The sequence below is a fragment of the Apus apus genome, chromosome 4 (genome assembly GCF_020740795.1).
Source record: "Apus apus isolate bApuApu2 chromosome 4, bApuApu2.pri.cur, whole genome shotgun sequence".
NCBI classification, from domain to species: Eukaryota; Metazoa; Chordata; class Aves; order Apodiformes; family Apodidae; genus Apus; species Apus apus.
Genome location: NC_067285.1, coordinates 49,977,060 through 50,003,569, shown reverse-complemented (window position 1 = coordinate 50,003,569; position 26,510 = coordinate 49,977,060). Strand labels below are relative to the sequence as shown.

Below are 26,510 nucleotides of genomic sequence, written 5' to 3'. Positions count from 1 at the left end.
TCAAGACAGAAGAGAACCAGTCCTCTTGAAAGGAAAGAAAAATGTTACCTGTAAAATAAAACAATGTATATCTGCGGTTGTATAACTAAACTTTTACGTTAACTTGCAGCCTGTTATTAACAGATTATTTTTTAAACAAAACTCTACAGCCTTTACAAAGATTGTGCTGCTTTGTATTTTTATTTTCGTCGGATGGAGAGAACATTTGAAACATCAGAAATGTATCTTGCCCTCAACAGTAAGTTGCAAGTAAGACATTAGCAACAAATACTAGCTTTTAAAATACACAAGGTACAGAGCAGCGCACTACTGTTGGTTCCCTTTCACAACTTAGCTTGCAAGATACTAATTCTGGTGCTGTCAAGGTAGCCACAGGGTAACTCACTTGTTAAGTCTGATGCACAAAACCTAATCTTCAAGTTGTGCATAGCTTATAGAAATACTTGAGAACCTTAATCCTGGTAAAATTTCCTCTTTGTAACAGAAAACAGATTACATATTAATAAGTCGTACGTTCAAGTTTGTGACGCTCAACTTTGGAAAGAACAATTTTGTCCTTCCAAATGGGATTCTTAACATGTACATCAGCAGTCCATGGGTAGCATTCTCCTTCACCAGGGATCTAGAGACAGAGCAGATGCACAGAAAAAAACTATTCTAGTAAGAAAACCTTACTACAATTGCTTAAGCATACCTGATTTGAAGCTTGCCCTATTAAGCAGCTGCAGAATTACTCCAGCCTGTATGTGTAAGAATTGCCTCAGACATTTGTTATGCAATATTAAGCATCTGATGGCCATAAGAAGACTTTGTTCTTACATACGACTTTTTAGCTATTAGAGAGCTTATGCTGGAGATTTTCAGTTTGAGCTCTTCTGACTGGTATAAGCAAAACTACTAGATAATGTGTAGATGGGTTTTAGAAAGCCAGTACTTAAGAATGCTACTCACTAAACTGCTGTGATAAATCAATTGAGATTTTAGTGATGTTAAAGCCTACTGAACCAAAGCTAGCTCAGTCACCTACTGACAATCTTAGGACAACCGACACTGAAGTACTGTCACATCCTCAGTGCCAAAGATCCGTGACTACAAGTGGCAGAATTCAAGACTGAGGTTGCAGAGTAGCTGCAGATTTCTTCAAAGTCACTCAGTTTTTGTTCAAGGGCTTTAAGTATGTAAACTCAAGGTGCTAGATGACCCACAACTGATTTTGTAGAGGAATAACAGTAAAGTATGTGTATGTCAGTCATGTGATGTCAGTCATCAAGATACCATTCCAGCACTTGAGCTAGTTTAGCAGGTTTATATCCAGCTATAAATGATGCTTCTTTTCCTGTGAAGGTATCTGGGAGTACAGTTCACCTCTACCAAGTCTAGCTTGGGTCACAGATTACTTTCTTTGTAGCATGAACAGTGGTGGAACATGAAGGGCACGGCTGGAGATAAAGTGGCTGCCAAAGCCATAAACATGAGCATGACCCTTCACTTTTTTTACCACAGCAATAAGCTTCTACAGGAGAACCGTTGCAAGAACACCTGAACACCTAAATGCATTTCTGCAATGGAGTTCAAGTTACTGAAGTATTACACTGCAACTGATCTCAATCTCTTATGCTGACTTTACTAAGAAACCACTTTTCATAGAGTAGCTCATTCCTATTCTAGTATGAGAAAGTGTTTTTCAAGTCAAAAGAAAAGTGACCTGCTCTAGCAAGTGCTACTGTACCTCCAAGACTGACTGAAGCATTCAGAATATATAAACATACACTGGACCTTGACCATGTCCAAAATTCATAAAAGAAAACAGTGACTCAACTGTGTAACATTATAGACACTTTCATTAGATCAAGTAAATTACCAAAGTTAACTGGTAAACTATGCAAAAATTCATCAAGTAGATTCTGTCTTTGGGGGTAATAAATATCCAGTTTGTAAGCTCTTTTGTTTAGATGCTCGACCAGAAGGTTTATGTGCTGAGGACTGAGGCTTAAATGAGCTCTCAGTATTGCTTTCAAGTTTGCAACAAACAGCATTTAAGCAACCTCAACATCAGGGTGCCAATATCCACCTTGCACAGCAAAATTTCTGTTGTTTCTTCTCCCCAGCATAAGATGTTATCAAGATGTAGACTGAATTCAAAACTCAAGTAGTGGTAACATGTGCAAGAAGACATTTTCAAGGGAAAGCTACGCAACAGTCCTTGTATATTCTACCCCTTCCTCTATTATAATAAGCACAGTACTTTATGTACAGCAATGTGCACAGAGGCCATTCACTTAACTTCAGCACATGGCAGAGCCATTTTTCTACCATTTTGTAACTAAGATTGTTAGTAGTATGGGAATCTAAAAAGTGTTTAAGCTTGGATTATTCAGTTCGTATGAAAAAGACCGTACAATTCTCATGGTACAACAACGAGATGGACTAGTATGCCAACTAACCTCTATTTTAATATTTAAATTATAACAATACAATAACTAGAAAAGGTCAGTGCTTAAAGTGACAAGTTTCGCCACTTCAATTCCAATATTTTTCCAAAATAAAGATGCAATTAGATCTACACTTGAGCATCAGTAGTGCAATACAGTATCCTTTCCTGAATAAAGGAGCTGAGGTTTATCCACAATAAAAGCTTTAAATAAGGTAGATTGTTGCCATTTATATATCAATTCTGTATGTTTGATATAAAATATATTGGGAAAGCTTAAACTGACTTACACAATCTACATTTGGCTAAAGCTCCACATAAGCAGCATCAGTGGAAATGAACATCTGAAGTGTACTTAATGTAAAACACTCTCAAAACTACTCAGCAACAAATGACAGAAGGTTGGCTAAGAATAACTGAACATCTGAGGTGTGTACCAGACAAAAAGAATGGACCCTGTGGTTACTTGTACTATTTTAATTAAGTAAAAGAGATGCTAGATTTAGTCCACTTCCATTTCTCCAGGTGGTTTGGTCTGCTGAGAACTGTCCTTTGCTGGTTCAGGTTTTGTTTCGGCACCGCTCTGTCCATTCACTGGTCCATTGTGTTCACCATTGGCCTTTGATTGCCCATCATTGGGAGGTTCTATCTTCGGTTTGGGTTTGTATATAATGGGATTACAGAAGCTATCCAATTCCTAGTTGTAACAGAAGAGAGCAAGTTCACTTGGTGGCACAGTAATTGCATTAAACTACAATGTCTCAAATTTGTTTCAGCTTCATAATGACCTGGAATTTGATTTTCAAGGACTAGACTTTTGAATTCTATCCAGTCTAGAAACTTAAAATAAAACCCTTCACTAGCTGAAGAGCTTCTGATCTGTTAAAAGCCTACATTGTAATCCATTTTCTTGCATGCCTGGTGCTTTGACTCAGGGTATTTTAAAAAGGGTTATTCAGAAGCACTGCTGTAAATCAAAATTCAACACTTATAAAACTACTGCTATCTCTCTCTGGATCTTTTAATAACTTTAAAAGCTCTGCTAGTGTCATATTCTAGCTCAAGACAGAGGCCAAAATCTTCTAAAAAATCCCTTGTTAGAAAGCAACCCACACAATGATGCATTTCTTTTTACCTTAGATTTTGTCAGTATTTCTGCCACTTTGACAACTGGATCCTGAGTTAGACTTAGTTTGTTCTGGGCATTCATTTTGCTGTTCAACCAATTCATAGCTTCATTAATGTATTTTTCAACTTTCTCCATCTCAGCAGGATCTAGGTGATCGTATTTTTCATCCTAAGGAGAAAGGTATTTATAAAGTAACATAATATATGCTTCTCAATTAAGAATTCCATAGACACTCAATAAAATAGGTATCATTGCTTCATTGCTGCAACCCAACAGAAACTGTTTTTAACAAGCGTTTAGTATGAAGAAGGACTACAGAAAAAGATAGACAAGACATGACTTTTAGACATTTGAAATTTAAATCGGGGTACATAGGGTAGTAATGAATTTTCAAGAAAAAATGCATCCAAGATTTGCTGTAGTTTGTTGAACTAATCACAATAGGTAGTCTTGGAAATTACAGGAACAATTGTAAACAGGCATGAATTGACACATCCATTTCAAGTGGTACAAGTTACCATAAAAATGTGACTATGTTTGTGTTCTCATGAAGAAACCATTTTTGCTAGCAATCCAGAATATTTTTAGAAGTTCTCAGAGGCTGAAGCACAACAGCCATTTTAAAGAGGCTTAACAGGTAATCCTACAGGATTTCATTTTAAACACAAAAAATTCTACAGCCAAACTCAAAACACCCGTAATAGTTCATTCCCTAAATAAGTTGCTTCTACCTTATTTTTGTATGCTTCTACTGCTTTCATAAGAAGCTGAATCTTCTTTCCCAGTTCATTTAAAACTTTTGGTCTCTCTTCATGTTCCATATATCTTTCCTGAATTGGCTGTCCAAATTTCTGAAAACAAGCACGAAGATCTTAACAAAATACAAGTTTACTTGAGTCTGGTCCAAGAATAAAACATAGCAAGGAAGGAAGCATGCCTTTAACTTCTCACCCATTCAAAAGTTTAGTGCGTGCCCTTGGCTTTAGTGCAACCAAATAATTTTTTGTCATTTCTAATCTATGTGGAAGCTATTACCTTTAAAAATTAGACAAAAAATTCAGTTTTATGATACAGCTATAGAAAACCACTGAGAACGGAAAACCAGAGCATCTCTTTGGACTGTAATTCTGAACTCCTGGGAAGGGACTAACTACTCAAAAGCCTCTTTCAGATTGTAACAAGACAGAAAATTCCCATAGCAATTACTTTTATAGTAATTATCAACAGTCTGCTTCATTTTGACCGTTTTCAAATTAGGAGCACACTGACATTATAACAAACTGTATTTCTAGCTCTAAACATTATGTACATTGCATAATTAACTACATCCAGATACTATCTGAACATCCATACTTAAAAGTTAATGGATTTACAAAACTCATATATAGCTATGCACACATAAATCCCTCATTAAGAGCTTGGCTTACTTGGCCATAGATACTTATATAAATGCCCCCACTGTCAAACACACATGATTTTTCTAGAAAGTAACTTAAAACCTTACTCTTAATTCCTGAAGCTTATCCATGTATACTTGCTTTGGCTGGTCCTCTCCATCCTCATAAAGCCAGTTTTCTGTGTCCTCTAACATCAAGGTCAGCTTGTTTGAATCCTATAAAGCATCAATTCAAAATATTCAACATGTGATTGTGAAAGAGAATGGTAATCAACAGACTTAAAAGCCAAGATTTTATAGAATGGTACAGGAGGCAGGACAGTCCTACTGATGAGATTTGCACTTGAAGTTTCTGATAGTTACAGAGCTTCAAGATTGATTTTCTAAGAAAGCACATGCATCTCAATATTCTTGCATAGTATATTTACATAGCATGTTCTGTTTCTCACATTCTCCAGTAGCAGCTTGGAAGAAAAAAAAAAATTGGACAACTATACATATAGTTGAAGTTAAAATTGTTTTAATTGGACTGTACTGGGTATAAACAGCCACATATTAGCTTGCCACTGAAAAACTTCAGACAATAAAGAATCCTGCATGTCGGCGTGTCAAGTATCGGTTGTGTCACCTGAACTTCACAGATGTGAAGTTAATTCATTTCATACTCCAAAACAAGTCAAAAAGATCCCTGCAGCCTCCATATAACCCACACTCACAACATATGAATACAGGGGAATTTTTTCCAGCAGCTGTAACACATAAGCAACTTACTTCTTCAGTGATGAATTTCTCAAAGACTCCACACAGTTTGTCTCTGAAATCATACACATACTCTTCAACAGCATTCTTAGCATCATTTCTTTCTTTCTCAAGCTTGTCTTGCATCATCATCTTCCCCTAGGGTGGAGAAAAGCTTATTTAAATCTAAAAGCTTTCAAGTGTCAAGATTTATGATTACTCTCTTGTCTCTGTACCAAAATACTTGGCAGAAGCCTGCCAATTCACAATTACTGATTTAACTTTTCACCTTTGGGCAAGTCATCTCTACTGCAGGCAGAACTGGAATGGGAGAAAAATGAGTTCACATTTAGAAGCTGTTTGGCAAGTGCTTCAACATAAATGGATCAGATATCAATTATCTGACCACTAGAGACAGGTCTAGAAGTAAAGGGTCCTGGTGGACAGGAGGATGAATATGAACCAGCAACGTGGCCTTGTGGCCAAGAAGGCCAATGGCATCCTGGGGTGCATTAGACAGGGTGTGGTTAGTAGGTCAAGAGAGGTTCTCCTCCCCCTCTATTCTGCCTTGGTGAGGCTGCATCTGGAATACTGTGTCCAGTTCTGGGCCCCATAGTTCAAGAAGGACAGGGATCTGCTTGAAGGAGTCCAGCGCAGAGCCACAAAGATGATGAAGGGAGTGGAACATCTCCCTTATGAGGAAAGGCTGAAGGAGCTGGGTCTCTTTAGTTTGGAGGAGACTGAGGGGTGACCTCATCAATGTTTACAAATACATTAACGGCGAGTGTCAGGAGGATGGAGCCAGGATTTTTTCAGTGATGTCCAGTGACAGAACAAGGGGCAACGGGTACAAACTGGAGCATAGGAGGTCCCACATAAACATCAGAAAAAACTTCATTACTGTGAGAGTGACAGAGCACTGGAACAGGCTGCCCAGAGAGGTTGTGGAGTCTCCTTGGCTGGAGACATTCAAAACCCGCCTGGACATGTTCCTGTGTGATGTGCTCTGGGTGATCCTGCTCTGGCAAGGGGGTTGGACTAGATGATATTTTGAGGTCCCTTCAATCCCCTAAGATTCTGTGGTAATGGTTTCAAACTGGAAGAGGGAAGATTTGTATTACATATTGGGAAGAAAATTGTTAGTGTGAGAGGGGTGAGACACTGGTACAGGTTGCCCTGGGAAGTTGTGAATGCTCCCTCCCTGGAAGTCTTCCAGGCCAGGTTGGATGGCGCTTGGAGCAACCTGATCTAGCAGGAGGTGTCCCTGCCTATGCAGGGGTGTTGGAACTAAATGATCTTTAAGGTCCCTTCCAACCCAAACTATTCTGTGACCTGGGTAGTTAAGTCTTGTGAAATGGATTAATTTCTCAAAGAAACCTAATCAAAACAAAACCCCTTATGATTAAGGACAAGCCTCCAAGGAATTCTCAATTAGATAATAAGTTTATGGTTGCAAGTACTTTCTGGATAATTATTTCTAGTGACATTAATTTGTTTATGCTGCTTACCTCATTTTCTACATAGGAATTGATAAGATCTTGTCCCAGTTGTCTATAGAGGCTTGCCTGTATAGGTAGGTCAATACTCTTAACTTTTGCTTTAGCCTTTGGCTGGGCTGGATGATCTTGCTTGTCTCCAGAAGCAGTCTATAAAAAGATTTACGCTATTAATAAGCTTTCAAGAATAGGAATATTACTACATATACACTCAAAAAAGAGAGACAAATTAAACTAGAATGACAGCTACAAATTGATTATATGTAAATGAAGAACCTAGTTACTCCTCTGCTATTCAAAACCACCACTACCTTAGTTTTGAGCCAGACTGATAGAATTTAATTTCTTTAAACATCACATGAAGAACTGCTGAGAAAACCTGTTTAAAATAACATACTGTTCTTCACAATGTTTGAGTTCCCCTAAATTCTATCTTCACTTCAAAACTATTTTAAAAGAAACTTACTTCGAAGTCTTATGTTCAAAATCAAAGTGCTAGTGTAGGATTCTTAACTTAACCATTTCAAGATAGCTGTACTCCTCTAAACACAGTCCCATGTTTACAACTAGTAAGATAAATTACTTCAAGAATACTGGGCAAAAAAAATCTAAGGGAAACAACATTGCATTTCCTCATCAATACTGAATACCAACTTTTGTTTCGGTTCCTGCATTTTCAGTTTCCTCATCTGCTTGATTCTGTTGTTCAGCTTGACTCTTCTGAATACCTTCATCTTGATCCACCTGCATTTTATCCTAGAAAAAGAGTTACAAAGCTGAATGCGATCGCTTGCTATACAATTTAAGCCTGACATCAATTACAATAGATGACAGATACTATAGACTTCAGAATCAAACTTAGGAATTTTTGATTGGCCATATTTAAACAGGCATTTTGATATAGTACTTGTATCCATATCTTTCTCAAATAAATTCTATTCAGCCTGACCCCCTTGAAATATGTTGCTGTCTGCCCCCTGTTAAAGAATTACACTAAGCCCTGTGAATACTCCTTTCATTCTAAGTTAGAAATAGATACATATAAATGTATGCAAATAACATTCTAGAAACACATCACCAACACAGGCAGTAACTATAGGTTCTCTATGGAACAGCCAGAACTTCAACCTCGGATCATTTTTCACCTAAACTTTAACATTTGTAATCCAAAGCAGAAACAACTTAGTAATTGTAATTGTTATCTGTATCTCTCTCATAGGACCATAAAATTTTTTTTGTAGTAGCCTCTTGGAGCACATAACCAACTGTCTTCCCTCCCTGCCACCCAAAATTAAGAAAATTTCACTTGTTTATAGTTCATCTATGCCTTATTCCAAATGTAAGGACATGGATGAAATCACTAATTAGTGGTGCTGATCACTTGAATTAGCTTAAGTAATAAAATTCTCTTCCATTGCTGCAGAAAATCTTTTAGTAATACAGTGATGGCTAAGTCAAAAGTTTTCAGGATGACTCCAATACTTGGACATCCAGAGCATCAATAAATAATGACCTGTATCTGAAGTTCTAAGATTATTTCCATGATAAGGAACTAAGATTCCTAGAATCACTGGATTCCTGGGTATGCATGTAAAATAATTCACTATTAGTTCTACGAAATAAAAGAAAATTTTACTTAGATTTCAAATTCTAGCACAGGTGCACATATTGCAGTTTTGATATGTGAATTGAGTTGGCAAGTTTTTAATGATGGAAGCTGGAAACAAGAAGACTACTTTTACTGAATTTAGGTTTTGACACTTCAAAGTAGGAAAAAAAATAATCCTCATTTACTGTTCTCACTGTTCACAAAGAAAAGGCAACTGGAAGCAACTGTTTTACCTACACAGAAAAGCTAGAGGGGCAAAATAATACATATATGCACCACAAACCTCTGCCTCCTCCTCAGAGTCAAGGGGACCATCCTCAATAATGCAAGGGGATTGCTGACAAGCACCATTGTAAAACAGAACACTTGTTAGATGAATGGAAGTATTACAAAGTGAAAGCCTGAGGATGAAAGTGGTTACTCTTGAATTGTACACAGTGTACTACTCATCTTTGTAACCTCCACCTGCAGCACTACACTAAATGCCAGCTGTATCACTTTCAACCCTTTTTCACTTGCATACAGACATCAGATGCAGAGTGTTTGTCCACAAGGAACTGCATCATGTTTGACATTTCAAATATGATCAAGTTCCTGCAAAGCAGAAGGATATTTAAGAAGTAGCTTTTATCCATTATGCAACACTAAATGTGTAACCAGTTGCTCTAATTCCTGTGGTATATTCAAGTAAAGCGGGAAAAGATATCATAGACAAATTTTCAAAGATAACAACAGGAAATGCATCCACCCCTTCCTCTACAGAGAACTGCCAAGTGTTTGTTTTTCCCAGCCTCACTCCATAAGGAAAACCTCCTTCACGATGCCTGACTGTCTGAGACTGGTTGCACTGCTGAGCACTTTGCAGCCTCAGAAAGACAGCAGGATTGTGAAGCAGCAGCTTGATCACTTCTTTATCCTCTTTTTCTCTACACAATCATCTCTCCCCTGTGAGCTGTGAAATACCATCCCAAGCTACAAAAGGGCAAAAGCAAAAACGAAAGGCTGCTGAAACCACTGCTAGTGTGCCCTTCCCAGCTGGAAAGCACACCCTGGCACCCAGTCCTCAAATCTGCAGTACCCAATATAATAGTACCTCACTACTCTGTGATCTACTCTCAGTACCACTGCACTATCAAGAAGTTTGATACTCCTTGCACTCTAATGAAAGAAAATTCTGTTAATTTTTCAGTATTAATGACAATGCTGTTCGGTGTGTATTTCTGTAATTTTCCCCTCAGAAGGGGGGCTTACAAGCCAGTTTGTAAGAACTACTAACACTGAGTACATGAAATACTCAATGAAAATGTAGTAGTTCAGGAAAAACAAACCTTTATACCTGATCTGTCAACAGATCTCATTAAATATATTGCCTTTTGATAGCAAAACTAGATAATGCAAAGACTAGTGGAGAAATTGCAAATAATGAAAAAATTAAAACTTTCTTTAGGGTCTGGTTTTCAAACTTTTTTTTCCTCTCTGTGGCACCATAATAAAGATGAAGAAATGTGTTACATAACTGGAGCGATAATTTCAGCGTGGAGAAGTAGTAATTGTCAAAAGGTATACATGATGATTTCACCTCTAATTATTGACTCTCTTGTCAGAATTACCAGCAGCGTAGATATTTACAAGTTTACGTACCAGCTCATCATCTCTGCCTTGGTTCTTACTTGATGATTCAGTGTCCATGGGTGCGTCATTGTGATCGCCCTCTATGTTCTGTTTCTCTATGATAGAGGCATTAGCCACGCTGAAAAGGCCGTGAATATTGACACGCACTTTAACCTTCACTTTGGAATTGTCACCATCGTGTTGGGGACCAACATTTTGAATAGTGAAACGCCCTTGAAAAAAAAACAAAGACTGTTTTAATTGTTCCTCTAAAAATAGTGAAAGAGGAAAAAAAAAAGAAATCAAGTGCATTCCTTGAAGGGTGTTAATTTAAATAGCAACTTAATGTAACTTAAATAAACCTATCTGGAAGCTTCCTACTTAGCTGTCAATTCCATAGTCTAAGCCACAGCTAGATAAAAGTGAAACCTAGCTCCCTGATCGTTATTGATTAACTAAGCAACAGTAACATGTTTTTACTTTATTTCATTAAAAGTCAAGGTTAGGCATTGTACTCTGTTGCCTCCTAGGGAAATGACTTTGATTCATTGCAAACGGTTTCCATCATCCACATAACTCAACATTTTATATTTCAGTGCAAAGTTTAACAGAGACAAGACTTGATCTGAATTTGGCAATAGGTATGCACTGCACATTTTTGAGAATGAACAGTGCTTATCAAGACTTCCAGAAGCAATAAGGTTGATACTTTATTTTGCAACTTACTGCAAATTTGAGTGCAAATGATGCAGACTGTGCACATGTAAAGAAGAATGTTAAAGATGACAGACTTCTTACATACACGGCTAAATAGGAAGCACCAAGTTTATATCTGATACATAAATCAGTAAATAAAATTGTGACTTAAGGAACATGAAGAGTCTACTAATAACAGAAAGATAGTATTAGGTACCGGGAAACTTATTCATACCATCTAATACTTTAGACTCTACTACAGATGCTTAAGTTCAGGAAATGCCCATCTTGTATGTTCTCAACAGAAAGAAACGTGACAGATGCCTGTCTGGACAGGTAACTATCTAGTGCTTACAACTCCTTTGAGCCAGTTTCTTTGAAAAAATCCAGGCTGGCAGTCACATAAGATTCTTACCCATTTTATAGAGTTCAAAGAACCAGACTATAGAGCACTGCACTCTTTGCACCTACTAGTTTTAAAGCATTCAGAACAGTGAAGACAGATAGAAATATTTATTTTCTTTTAGGAACTGCCAAAAGATGATGTCGATACCGTTTCATCACTGCATCTCAACCAAGACAACTTGTGCTGAACCTTTCTAAAGAAACTAGGCTTTTCTATAACCTAGGAAATACACAAGCAGCGTATCTTGAAAAATGGAGAAATACTTGTCAGCAGGAGTTGAGTATGTGGGTTTTATTCACATGGCCTTACCTATTCTGGAGTCAGGATAAGGCACTTCATGCGGATGGGTGTAGAAAGCTTCCAGGTCAAAAGGCTCTTTCTTGTGGAAAGTAATTACTTTAGAGAATGGAGCAGAATGGTTCTTACTGAAGACTTCACACTCCCTAAAGCAGTAAAATATTAAGTAAGGTTAAACCACTGAGCATCACACAATAGATAATAAAAAATCAAGGGATGTTAATGATCAGCAGCTGTGCTAACCAAGCACAATGATTTAGTTTCAGTCAGTTTATGTCAAGAGTTACAGGTTGAAGGCCTGTAGCTCTTGAAGATGGACTATGCATTCTGTATTACACTTCTCAAAAACTGAGCAACTTCACACTAAAATTTTAAAATTAAAGTTACTAAGCAGCAAACAAGAATACAGAGGTATAATGCAACAAAATTAAAACTCTTTGAGTGGACAACAGGTTCAAAGTCTGAGGCCTGGTCTTTCACACTTTATATATAACCAACACACACTTCTTAGTAGGCACCATATAACATACCCTGTTCCTTCCTCGTAAGATGATTTCCATCTTAACGTTATAGAATAAGGAACAACATCTGTGATGGAAAATTCACGCACTTTAAAAGCTGGGGAAAGAATTGCACACTAGAAAAGACAAGACCAAAATTTTATTAAATCCATGTAGTCAAAGAAACAGTGAGTACAATACTTAATACCCAAATGCAAAAAGGCTACAATTCATACAGGTCACATGGAAGTCCTGGTTATCACACAACTTTTATCAGAAGCTTTCTATGCTTAGTAGAAAGTTAATTTGAACTGGAAGACTTAACTAAAGTAACAGATGCTACATCCCCACTGACTGTCAGTAAAGATATCCAGGCTTCCAAATGACTACACAGAAGTGCAACACTGCAATTTGGGTCATCAAATTTAACAGGTCTGTAACAAAACCATCCTTCTAACATGACAGAGCAGCAAATTAGCAAATATAAGACAATTTCTTAAGGGTTACTGTCAAGTACTGTTGAAAGAACAAAACTCTATGTCTTGTTTCAGCTGTAACACCTTTTGCTTTTTGTTAGTTGCATTTCATTAGTACATGATAAAAGAAGCAATACTGAAGTTTCATTTCAATAATTATACCTGCAAGGCACAGCCTCTTGCAACAGCTTCATCAGCATTTAGTGTGGTGCTTATCTCTTTACAGAAAAAGCTAGAGATCTGTTCCTTTACTGCTGGAATTCTAGTAGCCCCACCTACTATTTCTATACTGTAGATATCTTCACGTTGAAGTTCTAGAAGAAAAAGAGTACAAAGCCTTTAGTCATCAAGATAGAAAAAAAGCTGTCTTTGGACAATAAAAAAGATAGAATTCTCTTATTATCCAGACACTGTGACAAGCACTGAATATATTCAATGGCTGACAAGATGTTTACAACCAGATCTGTCTTATGTCCTATTCACTCTTTGTCCCTCCTCCAGGCTACCAATTTTAATTGCATAGTCCTGGAAAACTCAGGATCTTTGAGGACAGATGTTCTTTAAAAATGCATTGCCGATGTGCATCCCCTTTCTGGTATGCACAAACTCAAGTGTGTGTAATTAATTGGGTCTTCTTTGGCAGCTCTGTACTACTGGACAATACCTCTCCCATCCCAAACAAGAACAAAATTAAACTCCAAATCTACCTCAGTTTATATTTGGTTTTATTTTTTCTCAATAAAGAAAAGCGAAACACTTAAATAAAAATATCTAAGAAATATTAGACTGTGCTTGCAGGGTAACTTCCTAATTCTGAATTCAAGATACATGTATAAAGTGATCTCAAACACCTGTCAGTCCTTGAACAGCTCTGCTCAGCAGTTACTCAGGTTCTTACTTCCTCTATTAGTTATCTAGCCAAGATAAGCAGAATCTTCCCCTTTCTTTTAGTTGAAGATGTTGCAATTAGGTGTAAAACATTTTCCTGTGAAAGTCTAATCTCTCCTTTCTACTACATTAGGCAAAAAAACAAAACAAAAAAATTGTTATTTGCACATGCTTCAGATAATTTGGATAATTATGTTCAAGAATATACTGCCAAATTCTCAGGTCAGTGAGGACATGTATGTATTGCATATGGAACAGGCTGGCCAGACAGTTGCAGTAAAGAGAAACTTTTTCCCATTATGGTTCTGGTTCTGATTGTTTTGTGTTTTTATATAAAATATTTCAGAGCCAACCTTTTCCATTACATGGGGTGAATGAGGGTCAATAAACCAAGGTTGCAGAGTGATTATGTGCACTAAATGAGCCAGGAAAGGGATCATGCATACATGACAAGCATATGAATGGAACTTACATTTAACTTTTCAGTACTTAGCTTTGCAATTCTAATAAATACAAAAATATATTAAAAAGATAATCATTAAAGAGATCCAGGATAACTGGCTTACTAGTTACTGTCTTGAACCAAAATCAGCACCTATATTAACTCCTACTTACTAGCTTGATCCATGGCTGCTCTTAGAGGAGGTTCCACTCTGGACAGAAGGGCAGCACACAATTGTTCAAACTGACTTCTGCAGGAACAAGAAAGCGTTTCAAATTACAAGACAGCTTGGAGACCACATTGCACTGTGCTTCAGTGAAAATGATGCTTAGTACCTGTTCATTTTACTGGAGACATCAAGGTCATTCATGAAGCACTCGATATTGAGTGGAAGGTCAGATGCATTTGCACTCATAAGCTTCTTCAGTTTTTCACATTCCTGATACAATCGTAGCACTGCTCGGGGATTCTCTTTTACATTCAGTTTGTATTTTGTTCTAAATTCTTCAGAGAAGTAGTCTACCAAAGCCTCATCAAAATTCCTGCCACCTAGGAAAGGGTCAAAGGTAGTAGCCAAGACCTGTACAGAAATGAAAGAACTAAGATTAGACATTATTAGACAATGTTTGTTTAGATGCAGGGATAGATTTCATACAGACACTATTTTATAAGTGTTTACAACACTTAATAATAGGTCTGATATAGGGAGATGTCTTTGTTGTTTTCTCATCTTGTATGCAGTTGCTACATAGAACAACTTAAGATCACTCCTCTATTACTTAGTTTCTGCCCTCCCCCCAAAAAATATGGTCACATCTACCGTGCTATTTTCTATCACACTGAAACCCCTACTCAGTTTACTAGCTCACTGAAGACAGACTAGGATAGCTTTTTTGTCATGTTCCTACCAGTTTGGCACCATTCATTCAGAACAGAAAACCTCACTATCATTTTCCATGATTTCAGATAACTACATTTTGCTATGCAAGACAAGTTTGCAAAAACATTCAGCCAAGAGTAGCTCAGACAAAAATCTCCACACCAGGAAGTGAAGACTGTTGTTTTACTTCACATCCTGTTGTATTTAGATTTTCAAACATCATGGGTGACAGAAAAAAGAAATCATCATAGAGCAGTTCAAGGAGTTCAATGATTTCCCATTGATAAGTCAGCTGCACAACTATAATGCTTATGAAACTACTAGAAATGCAAATATTTCAGTGACACAACATGGCACAATAAACTAGAGAGTATGCTTAACAGTCAAGCACTTTTCAAAGCACTTTAGAATACTTCATTTCTGCATTTTATCAAGATTGATTTGCTAAGATTACAAAAAAAGTTTTTTTTTCTTCACTCAGCATTTAAATATTATTTGCTGTAGACATTTATTTAGTTCACAATCTTTCCACAGAATGGTATTTTGATAATTACTCAATTATATACTTCAGGAATACGGGATTTTACTTTGTGACTTAGAAGATTACCTTCAGTTTTCCCTTGTTAAATGCACAGATTGAAACCTGATACGCAGAATGCCCCATATCTACAAAGACCACGTTTCTTGGCTTCTCTTCCAAGGCTGGCAGATCTTGCTTGTATATTCCATAGGCTAGGGCAACTGAAAAACACCAACCCACAAATGTGAAGGAAAAGCTGTAGAGAGCTGTTAAGCATGCATTAAAAGCAAAACCAAAAGACAGACACTACTTTTTGTTTACTCTTTCTAAACACCTTCATTACTCTGCTCAAACAGAACGTAACGGTCAAAAGGGTCCCGAGTTTTAGACCACTGAGTAACCATGTTGTTTTTTTTTTTTTCTTACTGTTTGATTTATAATTTTACTAGCAAATTACCTCATTTTCATTTATACATTTAAGTAGTCTCTATAACCTAACATCTCTCCAACAACAAATGCATGCTGTGCACCATCAAAGCACTAACTGAAGTCAGCAGCATGTGCACCATAATACACTTACATTTTTAGATCCAGAATTTATCAGAGTGCTTATTTTTGCTTCTGTTTAAGAATTACTGTTCATACATGAAGTAACTCTTCACAGAAGTGAACATGTTGAAAATATATTTTTCACTGTCAAGGGAGTAAATATATGTCAAATGAAGGTTTAACACTACTAAAGCATCACCTTGGCATTTCAGTTCTGCTTGTAGCCAAATTAACATTGCAATTTGTGAAACTGCACATAGTAAGTCTCATGCCTACATCTCTCCTTTGGAATGCCCTACTTTCAGCATTTTTTTTAGCTCAGCTCTGCAAAATTCAAGCACACTCAAGAGATTTAAAAAAATGTTTTAGAGGACTAGCTTATACAATCAAGGATTTCAGTACCAGTGCTAATTTGGAAAATTGTTTGAGACTTGCTAAAAATCAAAGAGAACTTAAATAAAGACACAATAATCAGTGGTTTAAAAAGCTCCACCTTTAGTTCCCATTAAGTGTAACATTTCTATATTCTAGCCTAGAATTCAACAAAACCAGAAGAGGGCATTAAATTACTTTCTAGAAACACCAGTTGTGCCAATGCACAAGTTTCAACTGTCATTATACCACAGACTTATACTTGACTTATTTGGATATTTTTAAAAGTCATGAAGTTGAAGTTACTTCTAAATATGATCAGCAGATGCAGGTTGTATCTGAAAATACTGTACTATGCTATTATTTAATACAACAATTGAGAATTTAGGTCAGGTGCACAACCCAGCTGGATCATTCAAAGCTTTTGAAGCTAGTTCAGGCCTTCCTGATACAGCTGCTATAGATCTATGGTAGAGCAGAGAAGCAACAACAAATACCAGCTTTATTTGAAAAGCAGAGAAGCTATTTTCAAGTGGCACTGTATTCAAGTTAGCAAACCCAAACTCCAACCATGTCTCGTAAGTGCTGAACACCACCTCTGAAACAATTGCTGTGCTTCCAGTCCACAACATGGATTAAGCAAAACTAGCCTGGATAGCTTTTTCACCAAGCTCCAAATTGTGTAACAGGAGCACATCATCACCTTCACAGATTCGACAGCCAGAATGGGTAAAAAAAAAGCAAAAAAAAAAAAGGCAAGAATTGCTGCCCTTTACCTGCTGTAGTTTCATTCATCAGCTTCAGACAATTTAATCCTGCAATCTGTGCAGCTGCCATTACAGATCTTCGCTCAGCATCAGTGAAGAAACTGGGTACCTGTTTCCAAAAAATAATTATGTAGGGTATGATGACTTTTTAATTTCACAAAGCAACCATATAAATTCCAATACCACAAGAAACTGTTACAAGCTAACCTCAGATTAATAAGGCAGTCTGAATAAAAAAACTACATGACTCATTGTAGTGCATGTTGTAATTAAATATGTACCATCGCCAAAAAAAGTACTGAAAATATTTTCAAGATTCTTCTGACTCTTTGACCTTAAAAATCCTTACTTATGTGAGGTATTCTTTGTGTCTTCGTGGATCATACGGACGCAAGGAAAACGATCAGGGTAGATCTCTATCAGCTCAAGTATAGAACTTCCCAGTTACCATGTCTGTCAGACAGAGAAGGGATAACCCCAATGCCTAGACTTTTCACCAGAGAAGAAGTCAGGCAGTAAACAAAAACAATGTGAAAAGCAAACATTTAGGACCTCCTACTGGGAACAAAACCTTGTCTTCAAGCTCAAACCTCTACTCTCCTGCCATGGGTGAAGACAGACACAGGTAGTTTAGGCTTCTCAAATTGCCGGAATGACCCTCAGAGTCACAGAAGTTCAGGCAAATCTCAACTACACTACAAACCAATGGTGTTCAACTACGTAATGATGAAGAAACTTAACGTGAATTTGGGAAGGTTCTTTGGAACTGAGGAAGATGTGCTTACACAGAGCACAGTTCCTGTTTCTAACAGAAACTACAGTAATCAGGATTATTTACAGAATACTTGGAGTTAACCAGCTCAGATCAGCTTAAGTAGTATGTTCTTTTTGAAAACACGCTCTTGATTTATCAGCTTTTCCATCTTCTCACTACCAAAGTTTGCAATAAAGGCCGATTTTTTTTTAGAGATGTGATTTCTATCCACTACTTGTATCTTTTCCCATTGCAGCGTGGCATAAATTATACTAGCTTACATAAAGTTACCTATAGAAAGAATGTCAATAAATACAACTTACTGAAATCACACAGTCTGCCACTGGTTTCTTCAAAGCGCTTTCTGAAGTCTCTTTAAGTTTGGCCAGTAACATTCCTGTAATCTGTTCAATTGCAAACAGTCTCTCTTCATCTAGGTATCTCACCTGAAACAGAATTGCAATTCTGTAATACATCACCTCAACTTTTCCCTAAGATGTGCAACTTAGACATTTTTTTGCAATTTTGATCAGTAAGACCCAAGTTTTAACACCAGACTCTGGACACAGATAGCTCTCCATGTGAACTGATGCATTAAATTTGTGCTACCTATGACAAATTGTAACAGTTCAGTTCACCTAAGAATTATTTTGTGGGAAACCTTAACACCTGTGTTATCTCTTGACACCTGTACATATCTTCTCGAGAGGAGAAGGCTGACCTTATTAATGCCTCTAAGTATCTAAAGGGTGTGTGCAAGGAGGATGGAGCCAGACTCCTTTGGGTAGTTCTCAGTGACAGGGGAACAAGCTGCAACATACAAAGTTCCTTTTAAATATAAGGAAAAAAATATTTATGATGAGGGTGACAGAGCACTGGAACAGGTTGCCCAGGGAGGTTGTGGAGTCCCCTTCTCTGGAGATATTCAAGACCCACCTGGATGCAGTCCTGAGTAATGTGCTCTAGGGGATCCTGCTTTAGCAGGGGAGTTGGACTAAATGATCTCTAGGGGTCCCTTCCAACTCTGACTATTCTGTGATCTCAAGGGGCAATTTACAATGCTACAGTACTTCTTTTGCTTGATGGGGGATTTTAACTAAAAAAAAAAAGTAAATAGAAAATCAACAACGAACACAGAATCATATTTGTCCTAACGTGAACTAAAACAAAGACTTTTGGAGCAAATCCAAGGAACATTTGCTTTCTGCAAGGGTCACTCAAGCACATGAAGTGGGGAAGGGGCAAGTGAAACATTTCTAACTCCTGCCTTTCTCAGGAAACATGTGAACTTCAGCCTTCATGTGAGGTTCCATGTCCTGAATTCCAGAAAAGCTGCAATCCTAAACAGTCTTCTGCAAGGAAAACCTGGCAGATGAGCAGCAGTTATATTTACAAGGGCAATTAGTATGATACAAGCAAGAACACAGAACTTAAGAAATTCATTTTGTGTGGTAGAACTGCTTTCTGGTGGGGCTTTATAAGTGCACTACGAATAATTGGGAGATTTGCTTCAGAAGTACTCTCCTGATCCAAATTCCAATACTTGGAGAGGAGCAGTTTCCACCCATTTAGTTTAGAAGCAAATGTAAAATATCTTGTTTGGGTTAACATCTTCAGACTGTTATTTCTGAAACTTGGTCTCTGCATGTCTGTAAGACCTGAACTCAGATGAGACTAACACACTGTATTTATACACATCTGAAGGTAACTCTAGTAAGGTAAAGTGAAAAGTTACTAGTGAGACTATAGAAAGCTAATACAATTGATGAGAAACCTCAACAGACATCCCAAAGCAAGTGCAATACTTGAGTAGATGTTACTGAAGAGAACAAAATGTTCTTCATCTCTCAGTAACAGCAGATTTATTACACAATTTCATTAAGGGTGAATGAAGCAAACTAAACCTTTCTTGCGGTAAGAGCTATTAACATTTTATAGCATACACATATGGGAGACAATGCACTACCTTCTTTGTGCTACTTGATTATTAGAAGACACGAGTATGTAATACAGAGCAAGTATACTCTAGATCTCCCTCAACATTTAAAGAAGTGAATGAACTGTAAGGAGAAATGAGAAACAGCAAAACTAGACAAAGGCAGGCTCTGTGAAAAACAAGAGGTGTTATCGTACTGGTTATCACCTAACATTTATTTTCAAAACGAGTATGAATATATTTAGACTTTTTTTAAGGAAAATGTAAGTTCTAGGAAGAATTTCAGTGACAAAGGCCCAGAGTGCTCTCATCTTTAACACTAAAGATACTCTGCACAAAGCTCTAACTCACCTTTACTCCTACCGAGCCATTTGGCATCTTCTGAAGTTCATAGGGAAGCTTGGCCCTTTCAGATTGTATGTAAGGATCTTCAAATGCTCTTCCATGAAGTTTTTTGAAACCATGTAATGTATTTTTTACATTTGTGACAATCTGTGGAAAAGATATTTTATTTTTAATTACCATGACATGCAGACTATAGAAGACTATCCAGAAATGAACTCTTAATGGCTTAATGCACATACTGAAGACTTGTGTCAAGCCCCACACACTTATTAGAAAGCCAAGGGTGGGGGGAGATAAAGAAGAATATTTTTTTAATCTGCAGTCTCCATTAAACAATCTCAAATTTACTTCCCTCTTTAATATCCAGTAGTTTGCTGCTATCAATTTTAACTACCCTTTCTATTTTATAGAAGCTCTCTGATATAGTATGCAGTATTAGAGATTATATTATAAATTATTGCTACAGCTGTCTGCAGGAACAAATTAAGCTATTACCTACATTAACATTAAATGAAGCTTCAACAAATTAATGTATTTCACTTCCTTTCTAAGTTCTCTAATTCAGATCCCTCCTGGACATGAAGCCTCCCCACACTTATCTCATCAGTGTTCCACCCTAATTACTTTAAAGACAGACTTTTAAGAAAGGACTTGAACAACCAAATCCCAACAAATGTGGTATTTAAGCTATGAAATTGCTCCAGGGTAATCTTCTCCAAGATGAACTAGTCTGATTTAATAGTCTAAATTGCAAACTTTATAGCTGGGAAGAGTACTGACAGGACACCTTCTCACCACCAAAATTCAGGGGTAGCACTCAGTTAAAAAGTCTAAAGTTTCTCAGACTGAAAGTGATACAGCCCCTGCATATACTGACTGCTCACAGTACAAATGGCAGGCTCGATTACCTTTATCTTCACCAGGCAAATTTCCAGTTACCTAAACCCTATACCAAGGGGCAGGAAGTCCTCAGCACGCTAACACAATGCATGGACCCAAAGAAAGCAGGCAAGACCAGATCTATTTTGTAGATTTGCACTGGCCATTATTAATTTTTACATATTTTCCTTCCTAAGGAAGGTTTTCTTAGATTCCAGGTGAATTTACAGAGCATGAGAGAAATTTTACTTCTGTTCAAAGTTCCAAATTGAGACAGTAAATGACTACGATGCATTCATTTAACATTATGAGCAACCACCAATTGCTTTCATTCCTTCATCTTTTCTGAAACGTACGCACAGTATTTCTCACCACCCCCACTGGAGATTTAATGAACTATCATCTTACCGCTATGAGTAAGGCTGAAAAAAAAAAAAATCTTTTACAGGGAAAGAAACAAAGTTTTCTGTTTCTTCACATTTTTTACTCTCAATGACAGAACAACGTAGAAATACTGTTTCAATTTTAATACAGGAATATACTATTGAAGCAGTATTACTGCGCCATGTACACTTATTGTGGAAAATAGACTTTGTAATAGAAAAATAAATTAATTTCCTTCCCATAGTTCAACAGCAGACAAGTCAAGTAGGTTTGATCCATTTACCTGGCTCTTTGCTGCATTCCCAATGGCCCGGGTCTTGGATCCTAAAGATATACATGCTCTAAGTAAAAACAGAAAAAAATAGAAAAACAGCTTTAAATCATCATAAAGTATTTCCATGGTACTTTAAAACACCCACAAAAACTGAAGTAGCAGAACATGGATGCAGTACTTAACAACATTATTGCATGAAACACAAGAACTTGCAGTGGAATTCTAGTTATTTTGTTCCTTGCACATTAGTTTAGAAACTGCAAGCAATGACAATTGTTCATAATAATTGCATTTAAGGAATTCTTGAAAAGCTTTTGTTTTCTACAGATCTTATCATAAAGGTAAAGAATTAGGAGTTATTTTTGGATCACAGCTTATAACCAACGAAGCCTGTGATGTTTAATTTAAAAACCAGAACTTTACCAGTTTTTCTTGACTCAACAACCCTGAAATCTGACAGTGCCACATTCACACTGTAAAAGCCATCAGCAATGATAATTGTCAAACAATAAAAAGAAACACCTAAAGTAGCTGAATAGCCCAATGCTACCAACTGTTGAGCACTTGGCATGACTGGGGACTACCAGGTACACACTGCAAACAAGTCAAAAGGGAAACATCCAAGAAGTCTGGGAACAGGTCTGAGCCACCAAGGGCTCGGGAAGATCTAGAGTAATCCATGGCCCCTTGCAGCTTGCTGTTTTTAGGTTACCACTAAGCATCCCTCTCAGCCTCACCTCTGGCTCCAGCAAAGGCTGCTCCCATGTCCCCAGCCACCATCTGGCCACCTCACTACTGACTTTGGAAACTTTTTTTGGAAGTTACTTTTGCCACACCTTCACTTTACAGATTGAAATAGAACTCTTGTCCTAAAAGGGACGTGATCTGGCTAAAACCATTCAGTAGAAAATAAAGATTCAAGCCAGATTTCACACAGTTCAAATTTAATTGTTTAATGAATGCATAAAAGTCACTTACAGTAGGTTTGTTCCTGCCTCCTCTCCATCATTACTACAATGAGGACACTGTAATTTGATAGTATTCTCTAACAACCTCTTCTGCTCTAACATCACCCTGAACATGCAAAACCTCCTCCAGACTGAATTGCTCTCAACAGACAATGCATTGCCCTACATTTTCAAAAACATAGTTCAGCTTTCACAAACAGATTTACACTGTTTAACACTACAGTTCCCAATTATATTTTGTTGTAATTCAGAAAAGTCAAAAAAGCAATTTACAAAGGGTGCAAATGGTTTACATTTATCTTATGGATAATAACATGTGAATGCTATTATATCATACCTTTTCAGTGTAGGAATTTGAATTTAACTGTTGATAGCAATACTTGCAAATGCCCCTCTGCACAGCATGAAGCACCAAGTCAGAAGCTACTTATCCCATCAGAATTCCTGCCATGGTTTACTCCAATTACTCAGTTACAGGACAAGGGCATGGATGGCTTCTCCCTCCCTTGGCTGGGAAGCAGAGATGTCAAAAAATAAAACATGCTCCAAATACTTCAGTTGTATTGGAGACAGGCTTTTAGGAAGCACATGCACCTTAAGGCTACAAATGCAACAAATTAACTGTCTTTCCCACAACTACCCCCAGCCTTCTCTGACATGAGCTTTTGAACAGTACATAGACTTTTCTAAAGGTCACCATTCCCTTCACCACGATGACATTTCAATCCTCGCCATGCACTGGTTTGAAGAAGATGCTACTTACCTCATTTTAATTACAGTTTGTCACTACATACAGCCTGAAAAAAGTTACTAAAAAATACAAGCTATCAACAATCAACTGTTTTTCCACAAAACCACACTGGTGAGGCACAGCACTTGAAAGGGCCATTAGCCATGAGTTTAAACACCTGCCATGCTAGAAATGTCTGCAACAGATTTGCTAGTTCCCAGTACAAAAAAAGCCAAGTACCAGTTAACATTCAAAGAGACCCTAAGGCCAAAAAAGCCTTAAAAAACTACAAATTATTTTGAAATGGATTGCTAAATAGCAGAACCTTTTCCCTTTCTTTCCAAAACATTTGTGCTAAAGCTTCAAAGATCATGGACATTTTACCAACGCTAATAATACCATTCCTCAGATTACAGGACGTAGGTTTTAGAAGATCACCTGAATGTTATGTTTTAACAACTAGGATACTGGATTGATGACCTAAGCATGCTGTGTTTGCTTGTGATAACAGCTATCTTCAGTCAGTCTACACTGCTACACTGTAGCACTGAAGTGTGCTTACACTAACACTGTACTGGTCACACAGACACCTGCACCAGCTCCAAAACTGGAAGCTGACTGCACTAATTAGCCTTGCCCAGAATGAGCAATTAGCCCTGTAGAGCACAGCCTGAACTGTCCTATCTTTAGGATCTAACCCAGTATCTTTACAAAGCTGTAAAGCAACACACTGCACATTAAAGTATGCTTGTCCTGAGTTAGTTCAAGTATTTTTTTTATACCTCACTCCATGGACACAACAAACATTAACAGTGCATTTCTAGAAGCAAGTCCCAAGTACTTGAGACATATCCAATCAATGTTAACCATTAGCTAACTTTAATATCTAGATGATGTAACTGCCTCTGTAGGACCATATAAAGAGTTATTTTACTGTGTTGCTATGTGTAATAAGCAGAAAAGTTTTGAATGATTTAAGAGTTAGATCTGTCTACACCACTCACTCTGTATGAAGCAAGGTTTAGTTACTATGATAAACTTCCATAACAGTAATTAACCTGTTATATTTCTATTTACACCTTTGGCTTGCCTCAAGACAAGAGCATTAGAAAGGAAGTTCCTCATGTTCTCTTATATTACATTTTGAAGAAAAAAAAAAATAAAGCCAGGAAAAATGTCACTTTAACTGAGAGAACTATTGCCTTTAAGTATCTGTGCACTCTAGATACTACCTTGCTAACTGTGCTGTAAGCCTCTTTTCATAATCACTTCACAAATATATTGAAAATACAGTTATTCAGACATTAATGTGGCAAGTATTAGATGTAGGGAAACTTATATGAACCCTACCTGCAAAGAATGCACTCCAAGAATTGCTAAGAATTGGAAGTGCTCTTCATTATAAGGGGGAAGAAAACTGCAGGTGCTAGAGGATTCTTTGGGCAACAATTTCAAGAAATTCCCTGCACAGAATTTGAAAGGTCCCAGAATTTCAGTTCTCACAAAACATGCACAAGGAAAATGCTTGCTTGGGAGTTAATGTCAGAAGTATATTTTCCAAGTACTAAAAAGAATTTTAGAGAGCAGTCCCATTAATACAGGCAGTAGGCATTTTAGCACTCAATTTTTTTGTACGTCTAAAAAAACTTTTCCAAAAGCAAAGGAAAACCTGTATTTCTCTGGAATAAAAAAGACAGCAGTGGTCAAGTTACTATTGGCCTCAGATCGCAGGAACAGCTTTCTGCTGTTGACTACGAGTTCCTTTTTTAAAAGGAAATACCATCCAACACCCGATTTTCACGAGTACTATGCGAATTCCCGATTCCTTCTTGAAAACTATGCACAGATGGAGGTCTCGAAATCCCAGACGTATCCCATAGAAACAGAAGAGGAAAGTCTCCACCTCCTCTTGCGCATCCCATCATCACGGACGCTGCCCGCCGCCCCCCCTCTTCCTTGCGAGACCTCGGTATTCCGGGGCCGGCAGATACAGCGCCGTGCAAGTAAGAACAGGTTTCAGGAGAGGGAACTCCTCGCGCCACTTCCCCGTTTCCCTGGTGAATCAACCGCCGCCTCCTCAGTCTCACCGCCACTCCATCACAAAATTGTTAATGAAAACGCGTCAAGCTCCGCCAACCGTTCCTGAGTTGGGGAGACGTGCACCTCACCAAGATCGCTCTTACACGATAGTGTCACAGACACAGAAAAACCCTCTGGTTTTTTTTCCGCTGCCCCTCAGGAGCCGCGCGGCTCATCCAGCACAAGGCGCGACTTCAAGGACACGGCGGGGGGCGGGCGCAGCTCTCCCGGGGAGCCTCCTGCCCCCAAACACGCACTTCTGCGCCTACTGAGAAGCCCGTGACCGAGGGACAGGCCCCGGCCCGGCCGGAGCGGCCGCGCACGGCTCCGGAGGGCTGGCAGGGCCCGGCCGGCACAGCCCGCGGCCCCCGCCGAGAGGCCGGAGGAGCAGCCGGCGCCGGGACCTCCCAGCCGCGCCGGCAGCGCGTGGGCCCGGGGGGGCCGCGGAAAGGACCAGGCCCTGCGGGGACACGGAGCGGCTCCGCCCGCCCCGCGGCGCCCGGTGCGCCGGGAAGGAGCGAGGAGGGGAAGAAAAGGACGGCCGGGCTCGCCGACGAGGGGGAAGAGTGCCGGTACTCACGGAGTGCAGCGGTCGCTGTACTCGTTGGCGATGGTCTCGATACCGCCGCTCCGCGCCACCCCGATGTAGCAGTTAAGGAAACCGAGGTCGATGCCAACCACGGACATGGCTGCGCCCGGTGCTCCCCCCTGGCTTGTGACTACAGCGGCAGCGCCGACCGTCTGGGCTGCGGGAACCGGCTGCTCGCCCGCCTCTCCCCACTGCGGAGCACCGGCCACCAACCGGCGGGGCCTCGCCTCTGCGCAGGCGCGCTGTGCCGGCCGCCGGGGAGGCCGCCAAGCGCCGCGGCCGCGCTCGGCAGTTTCCGGAGGAGCTCGGGCTGCGCCGGCTGCGCGCGCCTGGCGTTCGAGAAAGATCTGGAAGGGGCGGAGGGAGGCG

At 38.7% G+C, this 26,510-nt stretch overlaps 1 protein-coding gene across 1 annotated transcript; it reads right to left on the bottom strand.

Moving 5' to 3' along the window:
- Window positions 1-159: 159 nt before the first annotated feature.
- HSPA4L (heat shock protein family A (Hsp70) member 4 like) lies at window positions 160-26,485 on the bottom strand. The gene is made up of 19 exons (XM_051616664.1): window positions 26,133-26,485; window positions 21,785-21,842; window positions 20,245-20,385; window positions 18,281-18,403; window positions 17,213-17,312; window positions 15,603-15,736; window positions 14,451-14,695; window positions 14,289-14,365; window positions 12,948-13,099; window positions 12,340-12,446; window positions 11,822-11,955; window positions 10,441-10,643; window positions 7,845-7,946; window positions 7,203-7,340; window positions 5,728-5,853; window positions 5,065-5,172; window positions 4,292-4,411; window positions 3,567-3,728; window positions 160-3,128 (listed from the first exon to the last, which is right to left on the bottom strand). Exons 1-19 carry the CDS (start codon window positions 26,237-26,239, stop codon window positions 2,934-2,936), a joined length of 2,532 nt encoding a protein of 843 aa, XP_051472624.1. The 5' UTR covers window positions 26,240-26,485; the 3' UTR covers window positions 160-2,933.
- Window positions 26,486-26,510: the final 25 nt, after the last annotated feature.

Excerpts from the sequence above, each read along its gene's own strand:
- HSPA4L (XM_051616664.1), bottom strand. The coding sequence starts at position 26,239 with ATGTCCGTGGTTGGCATCGACCTCGGTTTCCTTAACTGCTACATCGGG. Across the intron at positions 20,386-21,784 it reads GGAATGCAGCAAAGAGCCAG|ATTGTCACAAATGTAAAAAA; the intron begins GTAAATGGATCA and ends TCTTTTCCACAG. Across the intron at positions 3,129-3,566 it reads AAATACTGACAAAATCTAAG|GAATTGGATAGCTTCTGTAA; the intron begins GTAAAAAGAAAT and ends TGTTACAACTAG.